The sequence below is a fragment of the Dioscorea cayenensis genome, chromosome 16 (genome assembly GCF_009730915.1).
Source record: "Dioscorea cayenensis subsp. rotundata cultivar TDr96_F1 chromosome 16, TDr96_F1_v2_PseudoChromosome.rev07_lg8_w22 25.fasta, whole genome shotgun sequence".
Taxonomy (NCBI): domain Eukaryota; kingdom Viridiplantae; phylum Streptophyta; class Magnoliopsida; order Dioscoreales; family Dioscoreaceae; genus Dioscorea; species Dioscorea cayenensis.
Window position 1 is genome coordinate 565,359 of NC_052486.1, and position 24,761 is coordinate 590,119.

The 24,761-nt window shown below is 38.1% G+C and overlaps 1 protein-coding gene across 1 annotated transcript; it reads left to right on the forward strand.

The window, feature by feature from the left end:
- Positions 1–11,319: 11,319 nt before the first annotated feature.
- LOC120279435 (cytochrome P450 93A3-like) lies at positions 11,320–12,590 on the forward strand. The gene is made up of 2 exons (XM_039286371.1): positions 11,320–11,899; positions 12,556–12,590. The coding sequence occupies exons 1-2, from the start codon at positions 11,345–11,347 to the stop codon at positions 12,565–12,567; spliced, it is 567 nt and encodes a 188-aa protein (XP_039142305.1). The 5' UTR covers positions 11,320–11,344; the 3' UTR covers positions 12,568–12,590.
- Positions 12,591–24,761: the final 12,171 nt, after the last annotated feature.

Consider the following 24,761-nt stretch of genomic DNA (forward strand, 5'->3'; position numbering starts at 1 on the left):
GCAATAGAAAATAAAAATGCTAGTAATAGCACAGGAACACAAAGCCTTACCTCTGCATAACCTTTAGTTAATCATTTGCAATAGTGGGAAGTGGACTCCTGCGTCTCCTCTTCGCTGTCTTTACTCTTCGCTGCTTTGCCCCCCTTGCGATGGCAAGTGGGGGTCAACCTCCTCCTCCTTCTGTGCTTAACAAGACATGATCTGATGTTGCGGCTGCGGCTCAACGAAACCCTTCGTCTCCATTAGTAGAAAGCCCTGTTCTCAATAAACTGAAAGCTAATACTTCGGAGTTCATTCGGTTGGACCAAGACACTCTTGCGAGGGCAAGGATGAAGTTCCAATCAGCACTCTATGGGAAGTTCTTTGGGAGGTCTCCTCCGTTTGAGCAAGTGAAGGAGATCCTTTCTGAGAAATTGGCGGATCTTGGTTCTTTCCATATCTCCGACTTGCCGAACGGAAACCTTCTGGTCAGGTGTGCTAATCAAGAGGTGATGAATCGTATGTTGTTTGAGGGTCCGTGGGCAGTCAATGGCATTGTCCTACAGTTAGCACCTTGGCAGCCGTTTTTCGAACTGGCTTTCCCAAAATTATCCACAGCGGCCATCTGGGTTCAACTGCACAACCTCCCCGTCGAGTTTTGGGAAGGGGAGTCGCTTGAATCAATAACTGCTATATTTGGTCGCTTGCTTAAGATTGACGATGTTACTTTCTCTCTGTCTAGGTCGAAGTATACCAGAATCTGCGTGAAAGTCGACCTCGCTAAGCCTCTGAAGCAAGGGTTCTGGATCGGCGATGAAGATCATCGTGTCTTTGTTGTTGTGCTCTATGAGCGTTTGCCGACCTTTTGTTACAAATGCGGGTTCGTCGGTCACGGGTCCAACACTTGCCAACGCGAGAGCTCTGGAGGTTCGGATCATCCCTCTCCACCCCATTGTAATGGTTTGAATAACCGACAATGGAAGGCGGTCAGGGAGGAGTCTGACCTCATGAACGATAACGGGGAGGCAAGTTTGGATCATAGACCGGGGGCCGATAACATGAGCATTGAGACTGCTACGGAGCTCTCAAACTCAAACTCAGATTATGGGTCGTGGATGCTAGTTTCGAGGAGACAAGGTCGCGGTGGTGGACGTGGTGGCGCCGCCAGTCTCGGTAGTTCGGGATCACGTGCGATGCATACGGCCTCACGTGAAGTCGGCTTCTCTCTACCCAACGTCTCGAAACTAAGGTCTAGTGCTGCATGGGCGAGGCGTGGCGGCAGCTCGTCGCGAGGCAGGGGTGGCTCAGCCTCGTTCAGGGCCCATGCCTCCAAAGGAATCAATGAGGAAACGACTCTTTTTCCTGAAAAGGTTTCTATTCCACTGCCCCAAGAAATTCACTTTGACAATGTGCCTTCTTTGATCCATGAGCCAGAGAGGGGCGCGTCTTTAGAGGTTTGTCTTGATCCGGCTCCCAAGGAAAATTTGGCATTAGTGGTTTCCTCTAGTCCCAAGGGATCGGCGCCTCCTGACACATCCACTAAGTCGTCTTCATCTATCTTGTCTAAGGGCAAGGACGTGATAGTCTCGAATGGTAAAGGGGTCCTCGCCTCGAGGGGTAAGGAGGTATGTGTCTCGGTGCCTCAAGAACCTCAGGGCTCCTCCCCAACTCTCAGAACCTCTGAGAACTTAGCTGAAGGATTAGAGGAAGGAGACATTCCGGAAGGCCACAGGATGCTAGTTGATAGAGTTGTCATGGCTCTTCAACAATCGTTTCATGGTTCTGATGCCCCTGACCAATTTATGAGTGACTCTGAGGAAAACGACGAGTGTTAGTCTGAGAGGGAAGACTCTTTGGATTCTATGGAGCCGGATGATACGATGACCCTTACTCAGTATCAAAGCAACTATAGAAAGGAAACCCTGTCTAGAAAGAGCGTTCAGTCTCCGATGTCATCCCAGAGGAAGGGAAGAGAGGTTATAGAAGGGGAAGTGCTCTGAACTTTGCTTCGTATCTTCCTTTTCTTCTATTCTGCATTTAGTCTTATTTTTCTTGATGCGAGTCTTCATGGATTGTTTTTCTCTGATATTAATTTGGAACTGTCGGGGTGTCTCAAGTCGGGATACCATTTCTCTGATTTTATTTCTTTTAAAAAAGTTTAACCCTATTATGCTTTGCTTAGTGGAAACCAGGGCTAATGATGATAGGCTTCAGAGGTTTTGCGCTAAATTTAAATCCCAGTGGAGGTGGGCGGCGATTTTGGCAGAGGGGTACTCATGTGGGATTATCACAATTTGGAATAGTAAGATTGGGTCTGTTACCCCTCTGGCAAGGTCTCGATTTGCTCTTCATTTGGTGGTCACCTCAGTCCAGTCCAAGGATTGGCTTATTTCCGTTGTTTATAACTCTATTTCCATTCATACTCAACGTCTTCTCTGGTATGAACTCTCTGGCCTTAATTGTTTGAATGTTCCATGGATTATCATGGGTGATTTTAAAGCGGTTAAGTCTCATGAGGAACATCGAGGGGGTGCTAATTATTATTATAGAAGAAAGGCTTATGCTTCCTCTGAGTTTATTGCTTCTAATAACTTACTAGATGTGAATTTTGTGGGTTCTCAGTATACCTGGTGCAATAACCAACAGGGTTTAGCGAGGCGTTGGGCTCGGCTGGACCGTTGTCTTGTTAATCCGGTTTGGTCTAATTACTTTGATCCGTGCTTAATTACCCATCTGCCGAGATTTCTTTCTGACCATTCTCCCTTATTGCTCTCTGTTTCTCCTCGTGAGGTTAATAAAAGAAAACCTTTTCGATTCGAGAACTATTGGCTTGAGCTTGTAGGTTGTCATGATATAGTTAGAGAGGCTTGGAACTTTTCCCCTCATTCTAATCCAATGCATGCAGTCTCCCATCTTATTTCTCGCACTAGGCACAGGCTCTTGAAGTGGAAGGCAACGGGTTTGCATTCAATTGATTACAATATTGAGAAACTAGAGTCTTCTATATTAGAAGCTGAAGTGAAGGATGACTTGGGAGATGGTAACGATTTTTCCCCTCAATCGCTATCTACCATGTATAACAATCTCTCAGCTCTTCATAGACAGAATAGCACTAAGTGGGCCCAACGTGCCAGACTCATGTGGGTCCAGAATGGGGACAATAACTCTTCTTTTTTCTTTAACTCTGTTTGTTACCGCAATCATTATAATCTGATTACTAATATTGTTGATTATAACGGTACTTTGTTTACTGACCAACCGAGTATCACTCGGACCTTTATGAGTTTTTTCTCAGATCTTTGGAGTGATCCGAATGGTTGCTTTACTCAGGATATCATTAATTTGATTCCGGATGATCTTCCTAAAGTGTCTTCTAGTGAGGGAGGAGTTTTAATAAGAGATGTCTCTAAACAAGAAGTCTTTGATGCTCTGCAATCTCTGCCAACTGGTAAAAGCCCGGGTCCTGATGGGTTCAATGTAGAATTCTACCGGTTATATTGGAGGGAGGTTGGTGATTCTTTGTTCTCTGCGGTCGGGTATTTCTTTTCTCATGCTAGTATGCCTCCCACCTGGGGTAGAACTTATATTTCCTTAATCCCTAAAATTCCTAACCCCAAGTGCCCTGCGGATTTTCGGCCAATCTCCTTGTGTAATGTTTGCTACAAGATTATTTCGAAAATCCTTGCTAATCGCTTAAGAAATATCCTGCCTAATTTAATTGGTAAAGAGCAATGTGGGTTTGTTAAAGGTCGTACTCCCTTTGATAATATCATTACTCTTCAGGAGGTTGCCCATTCGATTGATAATGATCACTACCCCCCTAGGATGTTGGTTAAGTTAGATATAGCTAAAGCTTATGACACCTTGAGTTGGACTGCAATTCTTGTTACTCTTACTAAAATGGGGTTCCCTGGCAAGTAGGTCAATTGGATTAAAACTTGCATCAGCAAGGTTTCCTATGCTTTATTGATTAACAAGTCCCCCTCTCCTTGGTTCTCGCCTAGTCGAGGTATCCGTTAAGGGGATCCCCTCTCCTCTTACCTTTATATTCTGGTTGCCCAGAATCTTACTACAATGTTCAATTATGCTTTGAGATCTAATCGGATTCCTGGTTTCAATGTTAATCTTAATAATCATAATTTCAACCATTTGATGTATGCTGATGATATCATTCTTGTCACTGAGGCTTCTAGGAAATTTGCTCGCTACATTAAGCGTTGTCTCTCTTTCTATGAGAGTATCACTGACCAAAAAGTTAGTACTGCTAAATCTGAGATCATCTTCCCTACACGGTTCAATAAGCATCTCTCTAATAGAATCTCCAAAATCTTAGATTTCAGAATTGGTTCTTTTCCAGTCAAATATTTGGGCATTCTAGTTTCTCCTAAGAGGTTGGCACTCTCTTGTTTCTCTTCCATGATTAACAAGATTGAGAAGTCAATCTCCTTTTGGAAGAAATCTAGAATTTCCCCTGCTGGGAAAATCATTCTTATTAATTCTTCCATTATGACTGCCCCCTATTTATTATCTCTCAGTTTATCCTATTCCCAAGTCCATCCTCGATCGTATTTCTAAAGCTGCCAGGGCCCTATTTTGGTCTAAGGATAGCAATCGAAAGGGCATCTACTTTGTTGGCTGGGATGAAATCACTTTTAACCGTTCTGAGGGGGTTCTATCAATTCGGAATTTGGGTATCTCCAAAATTTCTAACATGGCCAAAAATGTTCTCAGTTTGCTTAATAATAAAAATGTTTTCTGGACATCCCTGCTGCCTTTTAAGTACAGTACTTTTGATATTTGGAAGGGATCCATTCCCAGAAAATGTTCCTGGTTCTACAGAGGATTGTATTACAATGCTTTCATTATTAAACCTTTCCTTTGGATTAAGTCTTTTAACCCTAGTTTGATCTCTTTCTTGAATGACCCGTGGTACTTTGAGATCCCAATTGCTTATAAACCTACTTATTTAAACATGGATATAGATTATGATAATTTCCAGTTTTCAGATTTAATGGTAGATATTCATTGGAATGTTGCTTCATTTCATCATATCTTTGGCAAGTTTGTTAATATTGATACTATTGGTCAGAGCAGTATTGATTATGAACATGATCTTCACTGGGTCTGGTACCCTAAGTCCTTGGGCACCAAGCTTTCCACCAAGATATACTCTTTCTTCAATCAGAACACTACTTCTGGGGAGAGCTGGGAAGGATGGGGTAAGTTATGGCGTCTCAAAGTGGCCCCCAGAGTGAAATATTTTATGTGGTTATTGTTACATAATGCAGTGAAAACTAATGATTATCTCTATCGGTTTAATTTGGGGCATGCTACTTCCTGTACTTTATGCAATCTTCTTCCAGAAACGGTGGAGCACTCATTCCTTAATTGTAACAAGTCCCAACAGGTTTGGAAAATTGTTTGCACGAATATAGGTAAACCTATTAATTTGTCTGATGGGCTAATCTCTGGTAATTGGTTAGACCAAGTTCTGACTGGGAATGATAGTTTTATTCAAGCTGTGATAACTGCCACTGTTTGGTTCATTTGGAAAGCTAGGTGCAACAAAATTTTTAAAAGGGAGGACTTGAATCACCCAAATGTTGCTACTAGAGCTATTGGGCACGCCAGGGAGTTTCTATTCTCATCTACTTGTCAACTACTGAGGAATAATTTTATTATGATCAATTTTACATTTGCTGACAGTCCTATCTTATTTGTTGCCTCTATTTGTAGTGCAGACACATCTTCAGTTGGCCTTAGTTTTATATTATCATATTCAAACTCAAAAGTTTTATGCTCAGGGTGCTGTGGTTGTTCGGCGAGTACTGCTGTCGATGCTGCTGCCAAAGCTCTTTGCTTTGCTTCACAGGCTATGTCCAGTTGGAAGACGAACTATAATGTCAAGACCATTTTGACTTCCAGTTCTGAGATTGTTGAGGCTTTGAGGTACCGAGATCTGTTAGAAGATTGGAGGCTGAATTTTCAGCTTCAGGTGATAAAGGAGCATCTTGCAGAGATGGGCAACCCTGCCATTCATTCAATCCCTTTAAGTTGGTGTAAAGCCCCTTCCTCTTTGGCCTGCTTTGGCCTGACTCATCATGAAGTGTCCCTCTTTTTCTGTGGGAGGGATCTCCCTAGATGGTTGATGAAGACCTTTAGCTCTTGTGGTTTTAGTTGGTTTTAAGTTTGTTTGTTTTCTTTTATTTTGTTTTGTGTTTTCTTGTATGTTTTCTTTGGTTTTGTTTTTTCTGGTCTATAATCTTAAACTCTTTCTAATTTTTTTCTTTATATCAATAAATTAGCTCCCAGAGCTCTTTCCCTCAAAAAGGTCTAGCAACGTTTCGGCCGAAAAAGGCCACTGTGAACACCTGTAAAAGTACTACAAAACCCTGTCTTTATCAAGCAATGATGACAATTAAAGGCTTTCATAAACTCAAGACAAAAAAGTTAATGAAAACCATGTCTTCTTCAAAATCTCAAATTAATTAATGATTTAAATATAAAATCCGTTAGTTGGAACTAACACTTACAGTTTGTTGTTGTTGTGTCCAAAGATAAACATCAACTCCTAATTACTGTGATGATAAATATATTTGGATATATATATAGGATAAACATCATATGCGGACGTTTGTAGAACGTTCGCGAGATGATCTCGATACTTTTAATAGGATTGGACGACGTGATTGATTCGATTCTTGTCTCTGAGATTGATTGGATAGTTCGATTAAAAATATCGCATACGTCCTACTTTTCTTTCGTCTTTATAAATAAGTACAGCGTATTACTTTCGTTCGTAAAAATGATGTGCGGTACGTTGGATTGAAATCAGCGGCCCAGTATCAACGTTCACGGATTACGAATCGTGAGCGTTGCGAAAGAATCATCCTCATATATATATATATATATATATATATATATATATATATATATATATATATATATATATATATATATATTACACGATTCAGCTCATTATTAATTACATCCATGTGAAGTTAGAATCAGTGCAACCACCCTCAGCCAATCACTAAAATTATTTCTTCATGAAAGACTCAACTTTATTATTATTAAAAATGATGTAACTCAACAATTGGATAGTCAAATACTAGTGTAATGTGAGGGCAAGGGTTCAATATTGTTCATCAGTACTACTGATCATGAACATAGTTGTGTTCATTAGTATTGTTTTACAGCCTGAGTGTAAGCCTTCTGTGAGAGAAATAGTGGTTTCATTTTCACCCCTTCTGAGTTGTAGAATATTGAGATTTTTTTAAGATGTCAATAAGTCATCATAACTGATGCACTTCCATACCTGATATAATTTTTTTTAAAATCACAAGCTCTTTTTAAATTTTTCATAAAAATATTAAATTCATGTGGACCCAAAATCTAAAATTCCTATGTGCTTTAATTTTTTAATTTTCTATGGAACATTCAATCTCTATTACAAATGGTGACAAGGCCCTTAATTGTGAAAAAAAAAAATCATCTATCATTTTTTTATTTATAATTTAACACTTTTCTCTTCATTTCCTTTCGCAATAACTTTTTTCTTTTTATTTTCTTCATAATGACTCTCTCTCTCTCTCTCTCTCTCTCTCTCTCTCATAAAAAAACAATAAAAATAATAATATATTGTAACTATGCCAAGTAAAATATAAGGAGGTTTGAAAAAATACATAAGTAAAAATAAATAACAGAAAAAGTCCTTTTCAAAATGTGGTTTTCATAGCTAGAATTTTACTTGCCGCCATCTAATTTTCTTTGATTTATTCAAAGCTTGCCCCAAAGTCTTAAGATGATGATGATGATGATGATGATGATGATGATCAGTATTTGGCATTTAAGTCCACAAAGAAATCTTGCCATTTTTTTGGGTCAACGGAGCTATCGCGCATGCCATTACAAATCTCTGTGATTTATTCTTAAGATGAAAATATTTATCAATTAATATTGTACATTAATCACACGTCAACAAAGACAAATTTGCATTCTTAATTAATTGGGCCAAGAAAACCAATTCATGTCTCCACCAAACCTGAAAATAACAAAGATCAAAACCAACCCTTTAATTCAATTTCTCACATTAGTCAAATAATACTTTGATCACACTGTTATAATTAATAATTACTTGCATCCGTATATAATATATACATGGTATTGGCATCTTGCTTTCCACATAAGGTAGCTCTGTTTATTAATAGACCATACCATAAGAAAATCTACCAATTAAATAGTTTAAATACGCTGTCTTATTAATTATTGTCATTGATGCCCACCCCCTCCAACCCCAACATAAGTGAATGATGAAATTGAACATAGTTAATTATACTTTAGAAACTTCAAAGATGAAGATATTAATAGTTTTTTAATTGAAAACGATCATTTAAGGTGAATAGTCTATTATTCTTTCCAATAAGAATATAATTTTTATTATATATATATATATATATATAATATACAAATAAGTAATTTCTTGGACTGATTATTAATTTGGAATAATAGTTCACTGAGCCTCTTGAAGAATTTTTTAGTTTTATTTGTGATAGTAGATTTTTCAATCATTTTACTATTGTCTTTTCATTACTAGTGAATCATGTATATTTATATATTTTCTCTTTATGTTTTCATTGTTATGTAATTATCTGTAATCCTCCGTTAAGTATTCTTTATCTCTTTTGCATTTTTTTGAATTTTTTTTAAAATATTTTTTAACAAAGTATATAAATCATATGTGGAGAGTACGTACTTAAAACACGTGGTATATATGTTTTAAGTATACCACATGTTCACATTTTATGCAGTGAAAATTTGAACTTGGATTCATTGTGTATAAGGGATCATGTTGCTAATAAATAAACTAAAATATTAATAATTTATCTATTTTTTAAAATAAATAAATAAATAAATTATTTGTACCACAATTTTTGAAGACTATATGCTTCCATTTTATCTTTAATTTATTTAATTTCATAGACTACATATCACTTGCATGCTCAATGCTCTTCTAGTGCTAAAACACAAAAACAAAGCGAACTCATCTCCCCTGGTTTTAGAATCAAGAAATACCCTGGTTACGTTCTAGATTATTAAAATCTGACATGTGTCTCCAATCACAATAGAAAAAATATAATAACATCACATGTGACACATGTTAGAATATGATAAGAGATGAACTCAAACAAAGCCACCACTAACATAAACTTATATAAAGAGTGCGTGGGTGAAAACATTTTTTTTTCCAAGTATGAGAGCAAAATAATAATAAAAATAATATATAAAATAGATAGGACTAGTAGAAGCCCAAGCAAATGGAAGAAGTTGAAAGAATACTAATGGTGCTCTATAGTAGTAATAGTACTATTTTCCAATGTTTTTAAACCCGGACCGGACCGGCCGGTCCGACCGGCAAACCCGGGAACCGGGTCGCGATCGATCCGGGGTTTCTATTAAATGTTGGCCAAAACTTGAACCGGTCAAACCCACTCAAAACCGGGTGAACCGGGCCGGTTTGACCGGACCCGGTCAAAAACCCGGTTCAGCTATTTTTGTTTTTGTTTTTATCAAAAAAATAAAAGAGAAACTTAGCTGTAACTATAAGCCTCTTCTCCACCCGTCTCCGTAGCTTCCCTCTTTGGCCGAGCCTCTCCCCACCGGACCATCATCGGACCTCCGATAGCCACCTTAGTAGCCGCCAATAGCCACCGGACCACCGCCGGAGGTGAGTCAAAAAACTGAAAACCCTAGATCTAGATCTCTTTTTTCTTTTTCTTTTTTAGTTATTTCATGTTGTTGTAACTTTGTTGTTGTTTTATTGATTCATTCTTTTGTTTTTGGTTTTAGTTTGTGTTTTTTTAGTTTTTGAAGTTCAGGAAATGTGAGTTCTTTGTTGTTTAAAATTTTAAATGAATTGGCTTGTGATTTAGTGTTTTATTTCTTTTATTTTATTTTATTTTATTTTATTTTTGGGAGGGCGTTGATTTTGTTTTTTTGTTGTAGTTTGTGTTTTTTTGGTTTTTAAGTTCAGGGGAATGTGAGTTCTTTGATATTTAAGTGAATTGCCTTGTGATTTTTGGTTTTGATTATGTGTTGGTAACTTGGTATGAGTTGAAGATTGTGAGGAAAGAAAAAGGGATTTGTGATGTTAATTGATTAGAAAAATAAAGTTATTGGATGACAAAGAGAATGGAATTTTTTTGAATACTTTGAAGTTGTTGGATGTTCTTTTGCTCTTTGTTTTCTACTCATTTTTGTGTTTTTGGATTGATTTTGATTATTGGCATGAATTAAAGGAAATTTTATTGAGGTATTATCCTTTAATAACTAATGTTTTTCATACTTAATTATATATATATTTTTTGAGGTATTGAAGATGACATGGTTACCGTTGAGGAGGATGATAATGCAATGATTGATATTGGAAGAATGACTAGCAATGATTTAGATGAAGAAGATTGGCTCACATCTCCTCCAAAAAATTAAATTGAAATGTTTTGATATGTTTAGTTATGTTATATATTGTTGGATCCGTGGCTTTTACTTTGATGTTTCTCAAAACATTATTATGTACTTTTGTTATGTTTTGGTATGTGATATGATGTTGCATTGTTGTGGAGTTTTCTTATTTCTCAAAACATGACATATATCTTTTATATGGTTTGTTATTAACTTATTATATTGTTATGAACTATGTTGTTATGAGTTATATTGTTATTGTTGTTATGTTTTATAGAGTTGTATTTTTTATGTATTTTGTCATGAATTTTGATGTTGTTATGTCAGTATTATGCAAGAAAATAAAGTACAAAAAATATTTTTATAGTCGATGTTATTATATTTATATTTATATTTATATATATATAATATTTATGACGTCATCCGGTCCGACCAAAACGGTTCATCCGGTCGGACCGATTGACCCATGACCCAATGATGAGACCGGTTCACTTCCCGGTCCGGGTTTAAAAACATTGCTATTTTCACAGCCACCATCTTCCTCTTCATCCTCATCATCATCTTCATCATCCCACGTACCAACCGTTCAAAGACCAAACCAAGGCTCCCTCCGGGGCCACCGGCCATCCCCATCATCGGCCACCTTCATCTCATTCGTTCCCTGCCACACCACGCCTTCGACAAACTCGCCGGCCGCTACGGCCCCTTGATGCACCTGCGTCTGGGCTCCGTCTTGGCCATCGTTGCCTCCTCACCAGACATGGCCAAAGAGGTCCTCAAAACTAACGACGCCAACTTCGCCAGCCGTCCCCAGAACCACGCCTCTCGAAGGTTCGGCCACGATGGCTCGGTTTAGTTTTTCGCACCCTACGGTCCTTACTGGAAGTGGATCCGCAAGCTCTGCATGTCCGAGCTCTTGGGTAGACGCACTGTTGACCAGCTTCTCCCCATGCGCCGTCTCAGTCTGCATGACCTACTCAGGACGCTGCTTGATGCCTCCCGGCGGCGGCAGCATGTGAACATCAGCGAAGAGCTAGTCAAGATGGGCATTGGCACCGTTGGGAGGAGCTTGGTAGGGTCAACATCCTTCTGGGAGTACTACTACGGTGGAGATAACCATGATGATGATGATGATCTGGATGAGATGATGAAGCTAACTAAAGAGGTTAACATGCTCGTCGGATCATTCAACGTGTCTGACTTCATCCCAGCGCTGGCCAGGTGGGACTTGCAGGGTCTCGACAAGAAGATCCAGGATGTTCACCACAGATTCGATGCCATGCTAGAGAGAATCATTGAAAGGAAACAAGACCTTAAATATTCAAGAAACAACAATAATTATCACCATATTAGATCACAAAACATCAAAGATCTGCTGGACATCGTGCTCGACATCGCAGACAATGATCATGATCAAGATCCTGACATTAAACTCACCAGAGAAAACATCAAGAGCTTTGTCTTGTCAGCGGCGGAGCTAGAAACTATAAAGTAAAGGGCGAATTGTTTTTAAAAAAATTCAATTAATAAATTTTTTTATATTTTTAAAAATTTTATTTATAAGTTAAATTATAGTTTAAATTATAAAAATTAGTTGTTAAATAATAAATTTTTTCTACTTAAAAATATAATTTTATATATTATATAAATTAATTTGTGAAAATAAAAAACTAAAACATAGATTTTAATATATATATATATATATATAAAGTAATAGATTAAAGAATAAATTTTTGTAAATATATTTTTAAAAAATTATTATGTTTTAGATAATAAGGATTAATTTGTATAAAATTTGATTTTTTTTAAAATAAAAATAAAACTCGAGAGAGAGAAACAGATATCTAAATAAAGAAATAGATTAAAGAATAAATTTTTGTAAATATATTTTTAAAAAATTATTATATTTTAGATAATAAGGATTAATTGGTATAAATTTGATTTTTTAAAATAAAAATAAAACGAGAGAGAGAGAAAGAGGAGGGAGAGGGGGCAGAAGTTCGCTGGGAAGAGGGGTGGCCACCCCCTCCTCCTCCGTCGCTTAGTAAAAAGGAGATAGGGGGGAAGAGGGGTTCGCCGGGCGGCAGGGGCGGCCGCCCCCTCCCCTGCGCCCGGGTCCTTGTATAAGTATTTACATATATATATATATATATATATATATATATATATATATATATACTCACACGTGCATGCATGCATGTAGGAAGTGTTGGTCGCTGGATCGGACTCATCGGCAGCGACAATGGAATGGACGTTGGCAGAGCTGATGCAGCATCCGGAGATGCTGGAGAAAGCCAAGTTGGAGATTGAAAAGGTAGCAAGATTAATGGCACTGTATTTGTTTGTGGACATGAACATCAGTGGCGGATCCAAGCATTTAGTTCAGCCCGAGCTTAAATAAAAGTCAATATTTTTATATTTGTCATCCTTTAATTTTTCGATGTTCTTACCCCAACTATGGTCTCTCCTCAGTCCAACCACGATTAGTGGCGAACTCATCGGTAAGGGGGTTGAAGTCAACTACTATCATTGTGAAAGATGTCTTGAACAATTTCTCAACTATTAATAAAACTTAAAATTTTAATAAATTTTAAATAAAAAATTTTCATTACTAAAATTTTTACATTTGTCGTGCCACATTATCAATTTAATTTTTTCTTAATTATTAAAAAAATTATAAAGTTTAGAACATTGTTTTTTTTATAAATTTTAAAATTTCCACCATTTTTTGAAAAAAAAAATTTTGTTTTTAATTACTAAAATTATTAAAAACTTAACATTGCAAACTCTTGAATTTGAACAATAGTGGGCTCCTATCATCAAACTCCCACAAACCACTCAAGCACATGCTCATTACATATTAGCTAAATACAAACAATATATTAAAAACATTAATATTCATATAAAAAATCTTAGGCTTAACCTTTATTGGACACGATTTTTTTTAAGGTATTCCGCCTAACCAGCCCGGACTTCAGCCCGGGCTGCCACCCATGTGGGTCCGTCCCAGTCCACAGATAACCTTTCCTCTCTATATATATATATATACTATATATTAATTCTATCCTTTAATGATGTTAGAATTCAACACGTGGCACACAATATTTTTTTAAAAATAAAGTTAATTTATGTTAATTCTATACTTGATGGTCTTCACATGCTTGATGGTTTTTTTTTTCTTTATTTATTATTGTTTTTACACATGCACCATGCTCTTTTTTCAAATGCAAGGACTTGCATTCCAATCAATGCCTTTATTTATAATTTAGTCCAAAACAAAATATTTAAATATATTAAATTAAAGTACCAATGCTTGAAATTTTTTTTTTGGCTAATAAACTAATTGTTTCTTTTTTTTTAAATCACAAAAATCAATATTTAGCGATTAAAAATATTAATTTTGATTATTAATAATTTAGTTTTGATTATGATCAAAATATCCTATACTTTTTTCCTTATTTTTTTAAAAATAGAATGGACGGTGGATAATTTTATCAAATAAAAAGTAGAAGAAGAAGTTAAACATATATGATACTAGCAGGGCGCTTAAGATGCTATCTGTAAATAATTGTTTTTTTAAATTAAATGAATTATAGATATATAGGGTCTAATCTATACATAATGTTAATTTCATCCACTAATGTTCTTATTAATTGAGACATGATGCATTCTTAACAAGAAGTATAGTGTTCTCTTTCATTGGAAAAATATATGTTTTTGTCATTATCATTATTGCTATGATAATTATCATTAAATATTATTAAAAGAGGCAAATGTGTATTTGCAATTGGGTTTTGCTTTGACTTTTTTTTTTCACGGGCTTCACATCCTTTTAATTATCATTGTTTTATTATATAGGTAGTGCAATCATACATTATATTTTTATGCTATATTATCAATCAATAACTCTCAAATGCCTCTTTCAATCTCATTGAAAAAATATATAGGTCTTTGTCACCGTCACTATTGTTATAATAATTATCATTAAATATTATTAAGAGGAGGCAAGTGTCACTTTGCAATTGGGTTTTGCTTTGATTTTTTTTTTCGCGGGCTTCACATTCTTTTAATTACTAGTCTTATTATATAAGCAGTCTAATCATACGTTATATTTGTTATATTATATGATAATCATCCAAGCATCTCTTTACCTCAAACAAGCATTTATGTAACCTGGCCTTGCTTCTGGTCAAAACTTTCAACATGCCTAGGTTCAATGGTCTAGGTTCTCTAGGGCAAAGTATCTTGGCGTAGTTTATCAAAAAAGAACTGACGTTGTCTTCTTCTTTTTTGTATTCATTATGGAAAATTTATTTTATAAGAGATGTAAGAATAGGGAGTGTTGTTGCCAGAATGCAATAGTGAATTTTATTGGGGACCTTGATCTTGTAGAACTTCGAACTTGGAGGTCAAACAAAAGGAGTTGAAGTCTCTTCCTTCTTCAGATGCCAAGATCTGTAACAGTGTGGGAAGTATTCCCCACAAACACTCCGATCGCTGCTATCATCTTCATCATCGCTATCATCACAACCATCGTCATCATTGTCATTACAATCATCACTATGATCATCACCACTATTATGTTCATATGCATCGGCATTCTCATTATACCCTGATTGTTGGAAGCCAATAGAGCTTCCAGACTTTTAGTGTTCTGATTGGCATCGCTATAAAAAAATACACAACATATGTGTTGTAAGTAAGGGAATAAACAAGGGAACATGTAAATCTCATTAAGTAATAAGTCCATGAGCTTACAATGTACGCGCAATCGATGTCGTGGTTGGGATTACACGTGGTCCTCCTTCATCCACATATAATATTGGTGTACGCAATCTCAACATCAATAATGTTTCTCTATCATTATCGATGTTGATTATAGTACTAGTGTGTCGATCCATAGGCCAACTACATTTGATGTTCATATAATTGTCGCCTAAATTGAAGTTAATAGCTGCAGCAATTGTTTCTTGTAACTCATTCAAATTACTGTTGTTTCGAACTCCAACCACAGTTTTATAGCCTCCCAAATAAGTAACTTTTTCATTAGACTCTTGTAAATGTCCACCCCAATATGTTGGAAATATAGTACCACATCGGTTGTGTAATAGAACTATAATGTGTTTATATATAGGTATAGAGGTTGAGTCACTAAGTCTTGAGACTTTTTGGTGTAAGACTCCTAAGCCTATATAGAGCCCATTTAGGGCCCACTACTACTAAAAATATAAAAATCTAACATGGTATCGAGCTTCAGGGAAAAATGATTCGATAAAAAGAAAAAAGAAAAAGACAAGTTATAGTGGGACCCAGTAGAAAAGACCTCCGAGGGTTCCGGAAGGAACACAAGTCGAGTTAAAAATAGGACATCCCGAGACACAGTGAGTGTACAAGTCCATGTGTGTGGGACCTCACGAGACACAAAGTAGTGTACTAAGTCCCAGTAAGCGGACCTCACGGTGTACGAGTGCATGCAGAGTTCGATCAGTAGTTGAACTTGAGAGAGGGTGTTGGAAATATAGTACCACATCAGTTGTGTAATAGAACTATAATGGGTTTATATATAGGTATAGAGGTTGAGTCACTAAGTCATGAGACTTTTTGGTGTAAGACTCTTAAGCCTATATAGAGCCCATTTAGGGCCCACTACTACTAAAATATAAAATCTAACACAATAAACAATCACAGTTACCTCAGTAATACTCATCCTTAAAAAAAAAATACATAATTTAGAGGAAAATTAAATTAAGATGAGATAATTATTATAAACTATATATACTATAAAACTTTTACTAACCTTTTTGAATACCAAGTTTTGAATACCAAAAGAAAGATAGTGTTTGAAGTTGGTGAAGATGAAAGTGAAAAGGAAGAGATATATATATATAGAGAGAGAGAGAGAGAGAGAGAGAGAGAGAGGTTGGATTCTATGAAGAATAGGATTTTTCATACGCCTAATTATACAACCTAAATATAGGTGTATGAAGAATCCGTCCATGCTTGTATATTTAGGGTATGAAGAATCCAATTCTTCATGGAATCCAATGCACCCGTATAATTAGATGCATGCTTGTATATATCTCTTCCTTTCCATGATCTAAGCAAAACCCTTTATAATTAGGTGTATGAAGAATCCAATGTATTTAAATTAATTTTTTAATAAATTTGTTAATTATAATCAACAAAATTAATTACATAAATTTTTTAAACAAAAATTGGGTTAAATAATCAAAGAAAAAAGATAATTTATTAATTATAATACAAATAAAAAAACACACTTATATATTGCTTAAAAAGTTATAATTTTAAAATTTGTGTTTTCATATTCATATATATTCTTTAAAATTAATTTTTTAATAAATTAAAAAATTACATAATTTTTTTAAATAAAATTTGGGTTAAATAACCAAAGAAAAAAGATAATATGTTAATTATAAAACAAATAAGGGATTTAAATTAAAAAAACACACTTATATATTTTTTAAAAAGTTATTTAAAAGTTTAGTAAATTTTAAAACACTAATAAATTTTTTTAAAAAAAAAATTGGTTAAAAAAACCCAAGAATAAGCCAAAATTTATTGATTATAAAATAATTCAGGGGTTAAAATACAAAAATCATGATTTTTAATTTAAAAATACTGAGTCAGCAGCCAGTCAGCGCTGATTCATCACCCAGTCAGCATGTTACATCACTCATATGGGTGATGTGATGATCTTAGGGTCATTTTAAAAATTAAAATGATCCTGAGCCAAACTATTAAAAAGCCCATAAATAAATAAATAAATAAATAATTTGACATATGTCACCAACCGGTCCCTCCAAAGTAGTATGTATACTGCATTTAACATTATTGCTAGGTTGAAGATCTGACAGTTAATACTCCATATTTTATGATGGATCAAATGCAGATAAGGTGGTCTGATCTTCAAAATTCAAAGCATTGAATCATGTCAAGCAAAAGCCCTGCAGGCTGGGAAGGCAACCATTATTGCAGATAAGGTAAACAAGTCCCCAGGAAAATTGAAAGGCACATGGCACCCATTTACAAAGATGTCCCACTAAAAGTAGTCGGTAGCTCGGTATACATGGGGCTAGCTTGTATTTCAATATTATCACAAAGTGAAAATTAATAACTAAAAACAAAGACTCGAGATATTGTAGAGAAATAATGAGTAACATTTATTGCCCTTTAATACTTTCCTTCACTCTCTTGTCTTGATCATTTAACGTGACTTTGAACCTATTATTATGTATTATTAACGAATATTCTTTTCCATTGAGTCATAAAACTTATATATTCTTAAATCCAATCTATCTAATTCATGAACCTGATTAATTTAACTGAATCTGAACCCAATCTCCGGATGCTAGCTACTTCATATGAACATTTGATTTAACAATTAAATTAATTACCAGGTTTAAACAATCAATAAAAAAAATTTGAGCTTTTGACACCTTCTGGAAACTACATCCGCCAACTACTAATCAAACTGAGATTGTACGGCTGTTCACGGTCTGAATAATTGGTTTACATAAAGTCCTCCATCTAGCTAATTAGAATGAAATCAGGTTAAACAAATTAAGGGTAATCCCTCACCCCTAGGGGTGTGTCACGCACGGCTCGCCGAGACCAAGAGATATCTTCCCACACTTAGAAAAATTTCTATCATGTAAACTTATAGAAGGTTCATGAAGCATCTTGAACCATGTAGGGTCATATAGAGTCTTCTAGAAAGAGTCTTCTAGAGAACTCTTGTATTTTCATATATTCTCATGTAATTGAAGGAAGAATATAGAGAGTTCTAGAGAGTCTATATGGACCGTTGGATCAAATAGATCTCAACCGTCCATTAGGGCACCTTTGGCCTATAAATAGCCAAAGGGACTTCATTTGTAATCAACTAAGTTTCCAAGCAATTCAAGAGTTCATTCCCACAACACTTCTCAAGAGCCATACTTGTTCAATTTTAGCCACCAAAGGTTAACTTTCTTGCCGAGGGATCAAAAGGGCTGACTTGATCAAGTCCAAGTGATCAAGTGCCGCGCGGAGTGATCGGGAGAGAAGTCCGAGTCCGTGACAAAGTGGTATCAGAGCCAGGTTCAAGCCATGGCTTCCCAAAGTGAGGTTACCCACGTCGGCAAGGAGATCAAGATGTCCAAGAAGGATGCCATGTCCGACATGAATTCAAGGCTTGCTAAAGTCGAGCTTGCCATGGGAGAGGAACAAGACAAGTTCGAAGACTTTGGCCAACGCGTCGAGGAGCTTGAGCGAGGAAGGGAGGAGCTCCGTGAAGAGATGCAAGGAGCCTTGAATTTGGTGGCATCTGAGTGCCGCGCCCTCATAAAGACATTGGAGGAGACCCTTCTTGGCAAAGTTACCAGTTTGGAGGCTAAGGTGACAAAATTGGAGGTAGACTTGAAGGACTCCAAGGAGGAACTTGTGCTATGCCGCAAGGCCATCGCCCAAGCACCAAGTGGCATTCCGGCAAGTCCTCCTCCTTCTCGAATTGATATTCCTAAACCAAAGCCTTATGGAGGTTCTAGGAACGCCAAGGAGTTGGACAATTTCCTTTGGAGTCTAGAACAATATTTTAAATCACTTGGTATCACGGAGGATGCCAAGAAGATCGATGCGGCCACTCTATATCTTGATAACACCGCCATGGTATGGTGGAGGCGGAGGAGTAGTGATATAGAGAAAGGCTCATTCGTCCTCAATACTTGGGAAGAGTTTAAGAAGGAGTTGAAGCGCCAATTCTATCCGGAGAACGCTGAGGAGGAAGCAAGGGCCAAGCTTAGGCGACTTCAACAAAAAGGGAGCATTCGGGATTATGTGAAAGAATTCTTGGAAGTGATATTGGAGATCCCGGACTATCCCGACAAGGAGGCCTTCTTTACCTTCAAGGATGGGCTACAAAATTGGGTCAAGATGGAGATACAACGAAGAGGCGCCCAAGATCTTGCGACGGCCATTTCCATTGCCGAATCTCTTGTAGAATTCAAGAAGCCCGAAAAGCCTAAGTTATACAAGGACAAGGGAGGCAAGAGCAAGAGTGGGGGAGACACCCATCCAAGCAAGGAAGCCAAGCAAATCCGGTCCAAGGAAGGCCATAACTTCAAAGGTCAAGGTGAGAGACCTCCTCTTAAATGTTTCTTTTGCAATGGGCCTCATAGGGCAAGGGAGTGTCCTACCAAAGCCAAGCTAGCGGCATTGGTAGAAGAAAGGGAGGAGCCACAACAAGAAAGCAAAATGGGTTCCTTACAACTCCTTAGTGCCATCCAAGCCAAGAGGGAGCCGCCCAAGAAGGAGAAGAAAGGAAGACTTTTCTTGGAGGCCAAGATCGGAGGGCAACCGGTGAAAGCATTGGTGGATACAGGAGCATCCAACAACTTCCTCCAACATCTAGAAGCCAAGAGACTAGGCATCCCATTCAAGGAAGAGCAAGGATGGCTTAAGGCGGTCAATTCGGAACCAAGACCCATCTTTGGAGTTGCCCGTGGAGTCGAGGTTCGCCTAGGAGAGTGGTGCGGACGGGCGGACTTTTCCATAGTGCCTATGGATGACTACCCGGTGGTGTTCGGCATGGAGTTCATGGATCAAGTTAAGGCGATACCCATTCCATTCGCCAACACCATGTGTATCTTGGAGGAGGGGAATACTAGCATGGTGCCACTATCTAGAGAGGTAAGCTTCCAATCCAAGCAACTTTCCGCTTTACAATGCACCAGAGGCATCAAGAAGGGGCAACCCACTTTCCTAGCAACCCTCAAGGAGGAAGAAGATTCTTCCAACTTAGAGTTGCCTATGGAAATTTCGCAAGTCCTTGAAGAGTTCAAGGATGTCATGCCTCCGTCCCTACCCAAGGAGCTCCCACCAAAGAGAGAAGTAGATCACAAGATCGAATTAGTTCCTGGAGCTACTCCACCCTCCGCAGTACCCTACCGGATGGCCCCACCAGAATTGGAGGAGCTAAGGAGGCAACTCAAGGAGCTATTGGATGCGGGATACATTCAACCTTCCAAAGCCCCATATGGTGCACCGGTGTTATTTCAAAAGAAGAAAGATGGCACGTTGAGGCTATGCATAGACTACCGGGCACTCAACAAGATAACAATAAAAAACAAGTACCCCATCCCGTTGATTGATGATTTATTTGATAGGCTTGGAGATGCACGGTGGTTTTCCAAGCTAGACTTGCGATCGGGGTACTACCAAGTGCGGATCGCCGAAGGGGATGAACCAAAGACGGCATGCGTAACAAGGTATGGTTCATTCGAATTCTTGGTTATGCCTTTCGGACTAACAAATGCTCCCGCCACATTTTGCACCCTCATGAATAGAGTTTTTCACCCTTTCTTGGATAAGTTTGTCGTGGTGTATTTGGACGACATTGTCATCTATAGTAAGACCTTAGATGAACACGTCCAACACTTGCGGCAAGTTTTCCAAGTCCTAAGGGAGAACAAACTCTATGTCAAAAAGGAGAAATGTGCCTTTGCTCAAAAAGAAGTCAAGTTCTTGGGACACATCGTGGGAGAAGGAAAGCTACGAATGGATACGTCCAAAGTGAAAGCTATCCAAGAATGGGAACCCCCTAAGAAGGTAACCGAACTTCGTTCATTCCTTGGCCTTGTTAACTACTACCGAAGATTCATCAAAAACTACTCTTCTTTAGCATCACCCTTGACGGACTTGCTAAAGAAGGATAGGCCATGGAAATGGGACGAAAGTTGCCAAGGGGCCTTTGAAGATTTAAAGGAGATGGTAACCAAAGAACCCGTCTTGGTCCTCCCCGATTTTAACAAGATATATGAGATACACACCGACGCATCCGACTTTGCCATAGGAGGAGTATTAATGCAAGATGGCCATCCCATTGCCTATGAAAGTCGGAAGCTCAATGAGACAGAGCGGCGGTACACCGTCCAAGAAAAAGAGATGACGGCGGTAGTACATTGCTTAAGAACTTGGAGGCATTATCTTTTGGGGTCCAAGTTCAAAGTGATGACCGACAATGTGGCAACAAGCTATTTCCTTAGACAAAAGAAGCTTACCCCTAAGCAAGTTCGGTGGCAAACTTTCTTGGCCGAGTTTGATTTTGAGATGGAATACAAGCCGGGCCGAGTCAACTTAGTGGCCGATGCACTAAGCCGCAAAGGAGAGTTAGCCAACCTATCAAGCCCAAGTTTCCCAATGGTGGACCGGATCAAAGAGGGGATGGAGAAGGATCCCCAAGCTAGAAGTTTGATGGATCTAGCAAGACAAGGTAAGACCCGCCACTTTTGGGAAGAGGAAGGCTTACTTTTCACCAAGGGGAACCGAACTTATGTGCCAAGATGGGGAGGTCTAAGGAAAGAAATTATCAAGGAGTGCCATGACTCCAAGTGGGCCGGTCATCCGGGAATTCGCCGCACCCAAGCCCTCATCGAGTACACATATTATTGGCCCCAAATGCATGATGATGTGGAGATGTACGTCAAGACTTGTCTTGTGTGTCAACAAGACAAGAATGAGCAAAAACAACCCGCCGGACTTCTAGAACCATTGCCTATACCGGAGAAACCGTGGGAGAGCATCTCAATGGACTTCATCATCGGTCTACCCAAGTCTGAAGGATGTGGCAACATAATAGTCGTGGTGGATCGCTTTAGCAAATATGCGATCTTCATTCCCGTCTCTTCAAAGTTCTCGGCCGAAGACGTTGCCCGCCTATTCTTGAAGCATGTGGTGAAATATTGGGGGATCCCTAAGACCATTGTGAGTGATCGAGATGCTCGCTTCACCGGCAAATTTTGGTTAGAACTCTTCAAACTTATGGGGACGGAGCTCAACTTCTCAACAAGTTTCCACCCCCAAACCGATGGGCAAACCGAGCGGGTGAATGCCTTGTTAGAAATATACTTACGTCACTATGTGAGTGCCAACCAAAGTGATTGGGCTACACTCCTTGACATTGCTCAATTCTCATACAATCTTCAAAAGAGTGAAGCCACGGGAGTTAGTCCGTTCGAGTTAATCACCGGCCAACAACCGAGGACTCCCACCACTTTGGCTATGGAATATAAGGGCCCAAGCCCGATGGCACACAAAATGGCAACAAGGTGGCAAGAAGAGCTTGATAAGGCAAGGGTGACACTAGCCAAAGCTTCCAAGAAGATGAAGAAGTGGGCGGATGCAAAGAGGCGACCTCTTGAGTTTGAAGAAGGAGATCTAGTCATGGTAAAACTTCTTGCCCACCAAACCCGAAGGAGGCACGCCAATGTACACAAGGGGCTAGTACGACGATACGAGGGACCATTCAAGGTGGAAAAGAGGATAGGTAAGCAAGCTTATAGACTTATCCTGCCTCCCCACTTAGAATTACATCCGGTGTTCCATGTGAGTCTTCTAAAACCATATCGCGCCGACATGGATGAGCCATCACGAGGTGAATCAAAAAGGGCGCCCACCTCGGTCACCACCGCACCAAGACATGAAGTAGAGATGATCATTGATCACCGGGTGATTCCAAGGAGAGGCAACCATCCTCGCTATGTAGAGTACCTCGTAAAATGGAAGGGGCTACCAAATAATGAGGCAACATGGGAGAAAGAGCTCACCCTATGGGACAACCAAGAAGCAATCAAGGCGTATCATGAAGACACGACGAGGACGTCGGCACCTTGAGTGGGGGAGAATGTCACGCACGGCTCGCCGAGACCAAGAGATATCTTCCCACACTTAGAAAAATTTCTATCATGTAAACTTATAGAAGGTTCATGAAGCATCTTGAACCATGTAGGGTCATATAGAGTCTTCTAGAGAACTCTTGTATTTTCATATATTCTCATGTAATTGAAGGAAGAATATAGAGAGTTCTAGAGAGTCTATATGGACCGTTGGATCAAAAAGATCTCAACCGTCCATTAGGGCACCTTTGGCCTATAAATAGCCAAAGGGACTTCATTTGTAATCAACTAAGTTTTCAAGCAATTCAAGAGTTCATTCCCACAACACTTCTCAAGAGCCATACTTGTTCAATTCTAGCCACCAAAGGTTAATTTTCTTGCCGAGGAATTAAAAGGGCTGACTTGATCAAGCTCAAGTGATCAAGTGCCGCACGGAGTGATCGGGAGAGAAGTCCGAGTCCGTGACAGGTGGACATGGGCCGGGCGACCCATGAGTGCACCCGAACCCGATCCAAAAATACTGGGACCCTGGGTTTAGAAAGTTAGCCCAAAAACCCGGGTTGGACTCAAATGTTTTTGCTCAATTAATTTCGGCCGGGTTTGGGTCGATGAATTTTTGACCCGACCCGAGCCCCTACCGACTCGAATAAATAAATAATATATATATATCATATATTATTTATAATATATATAATTATATATATAATATTTGTTGATAATATTACTACTTATTTATATAGAATTTATGTGAACCATTTATAATACTTGTATTGTATTAAATGTTTGAAAAAAATTTTTGGGGGTCAGTAGTAGTAGTTTTATTTAGTTATTTCAATTATTTCATAAAAAAATTATTTATTTTTTTGGGTCGGGTTAAATTTAGCCCTGGGCCTAATGACAATCAAATCGTTGGGTCTGGATCAAAATAATTTGGCGAAACACTACTGACCAACATGAATATATGGGTTATATTTTTGAGTCTCAGCCTCAGATTCAATCGATCTCAGGGCCCATGTCCACCCCTACTCACCCCTAGCTTATTTGTGATGATTTTAATACCAATTTTGCTCTGAATGATAAAAACAAGGGGAAACCACAAATTAATGGCTTTAATGATTGATAAGAGAATGGTGGAAGGAACTTGCATCCATTTTCGGTTGCTGCATGTATTATAATTTCCAAAAAATTGGCTTATCTAAAGCTTACCACGCGATTGGGTAAAAGAATATTTTGGTTCAGTCTTTGGATGTAAAAAATAATTATTTCTTGAAGTATACTCGCTAGATATTCCCAAAGACTTGAGTCAAATGAGCTTCACATATATAGAAACATACACTCAAGGGGTTCATTTCACTCATGGACATCAATGTTTGTATTTTATAATGTTGTGCCCGCAAAATTTTATTTTTTATAACACAAAAAGTTCACTTAATTTTTTTCTCCCGACGCATCTCGCGCCTATAACGACTTATTTTTAAGGCTGTCCCTACGCCACATCAAGAACTCACTCTAATCAGTCTTAAAATGCATAATTATAACCATACGTGATAATCAAAAGCTAAGTGCTTTTGCTAAGAGTAAAATTTTTTTTGTAGCCACAGTATTATAAAATGTAAAATATACGGTAGTCATGAATAAAATGAACCAAGA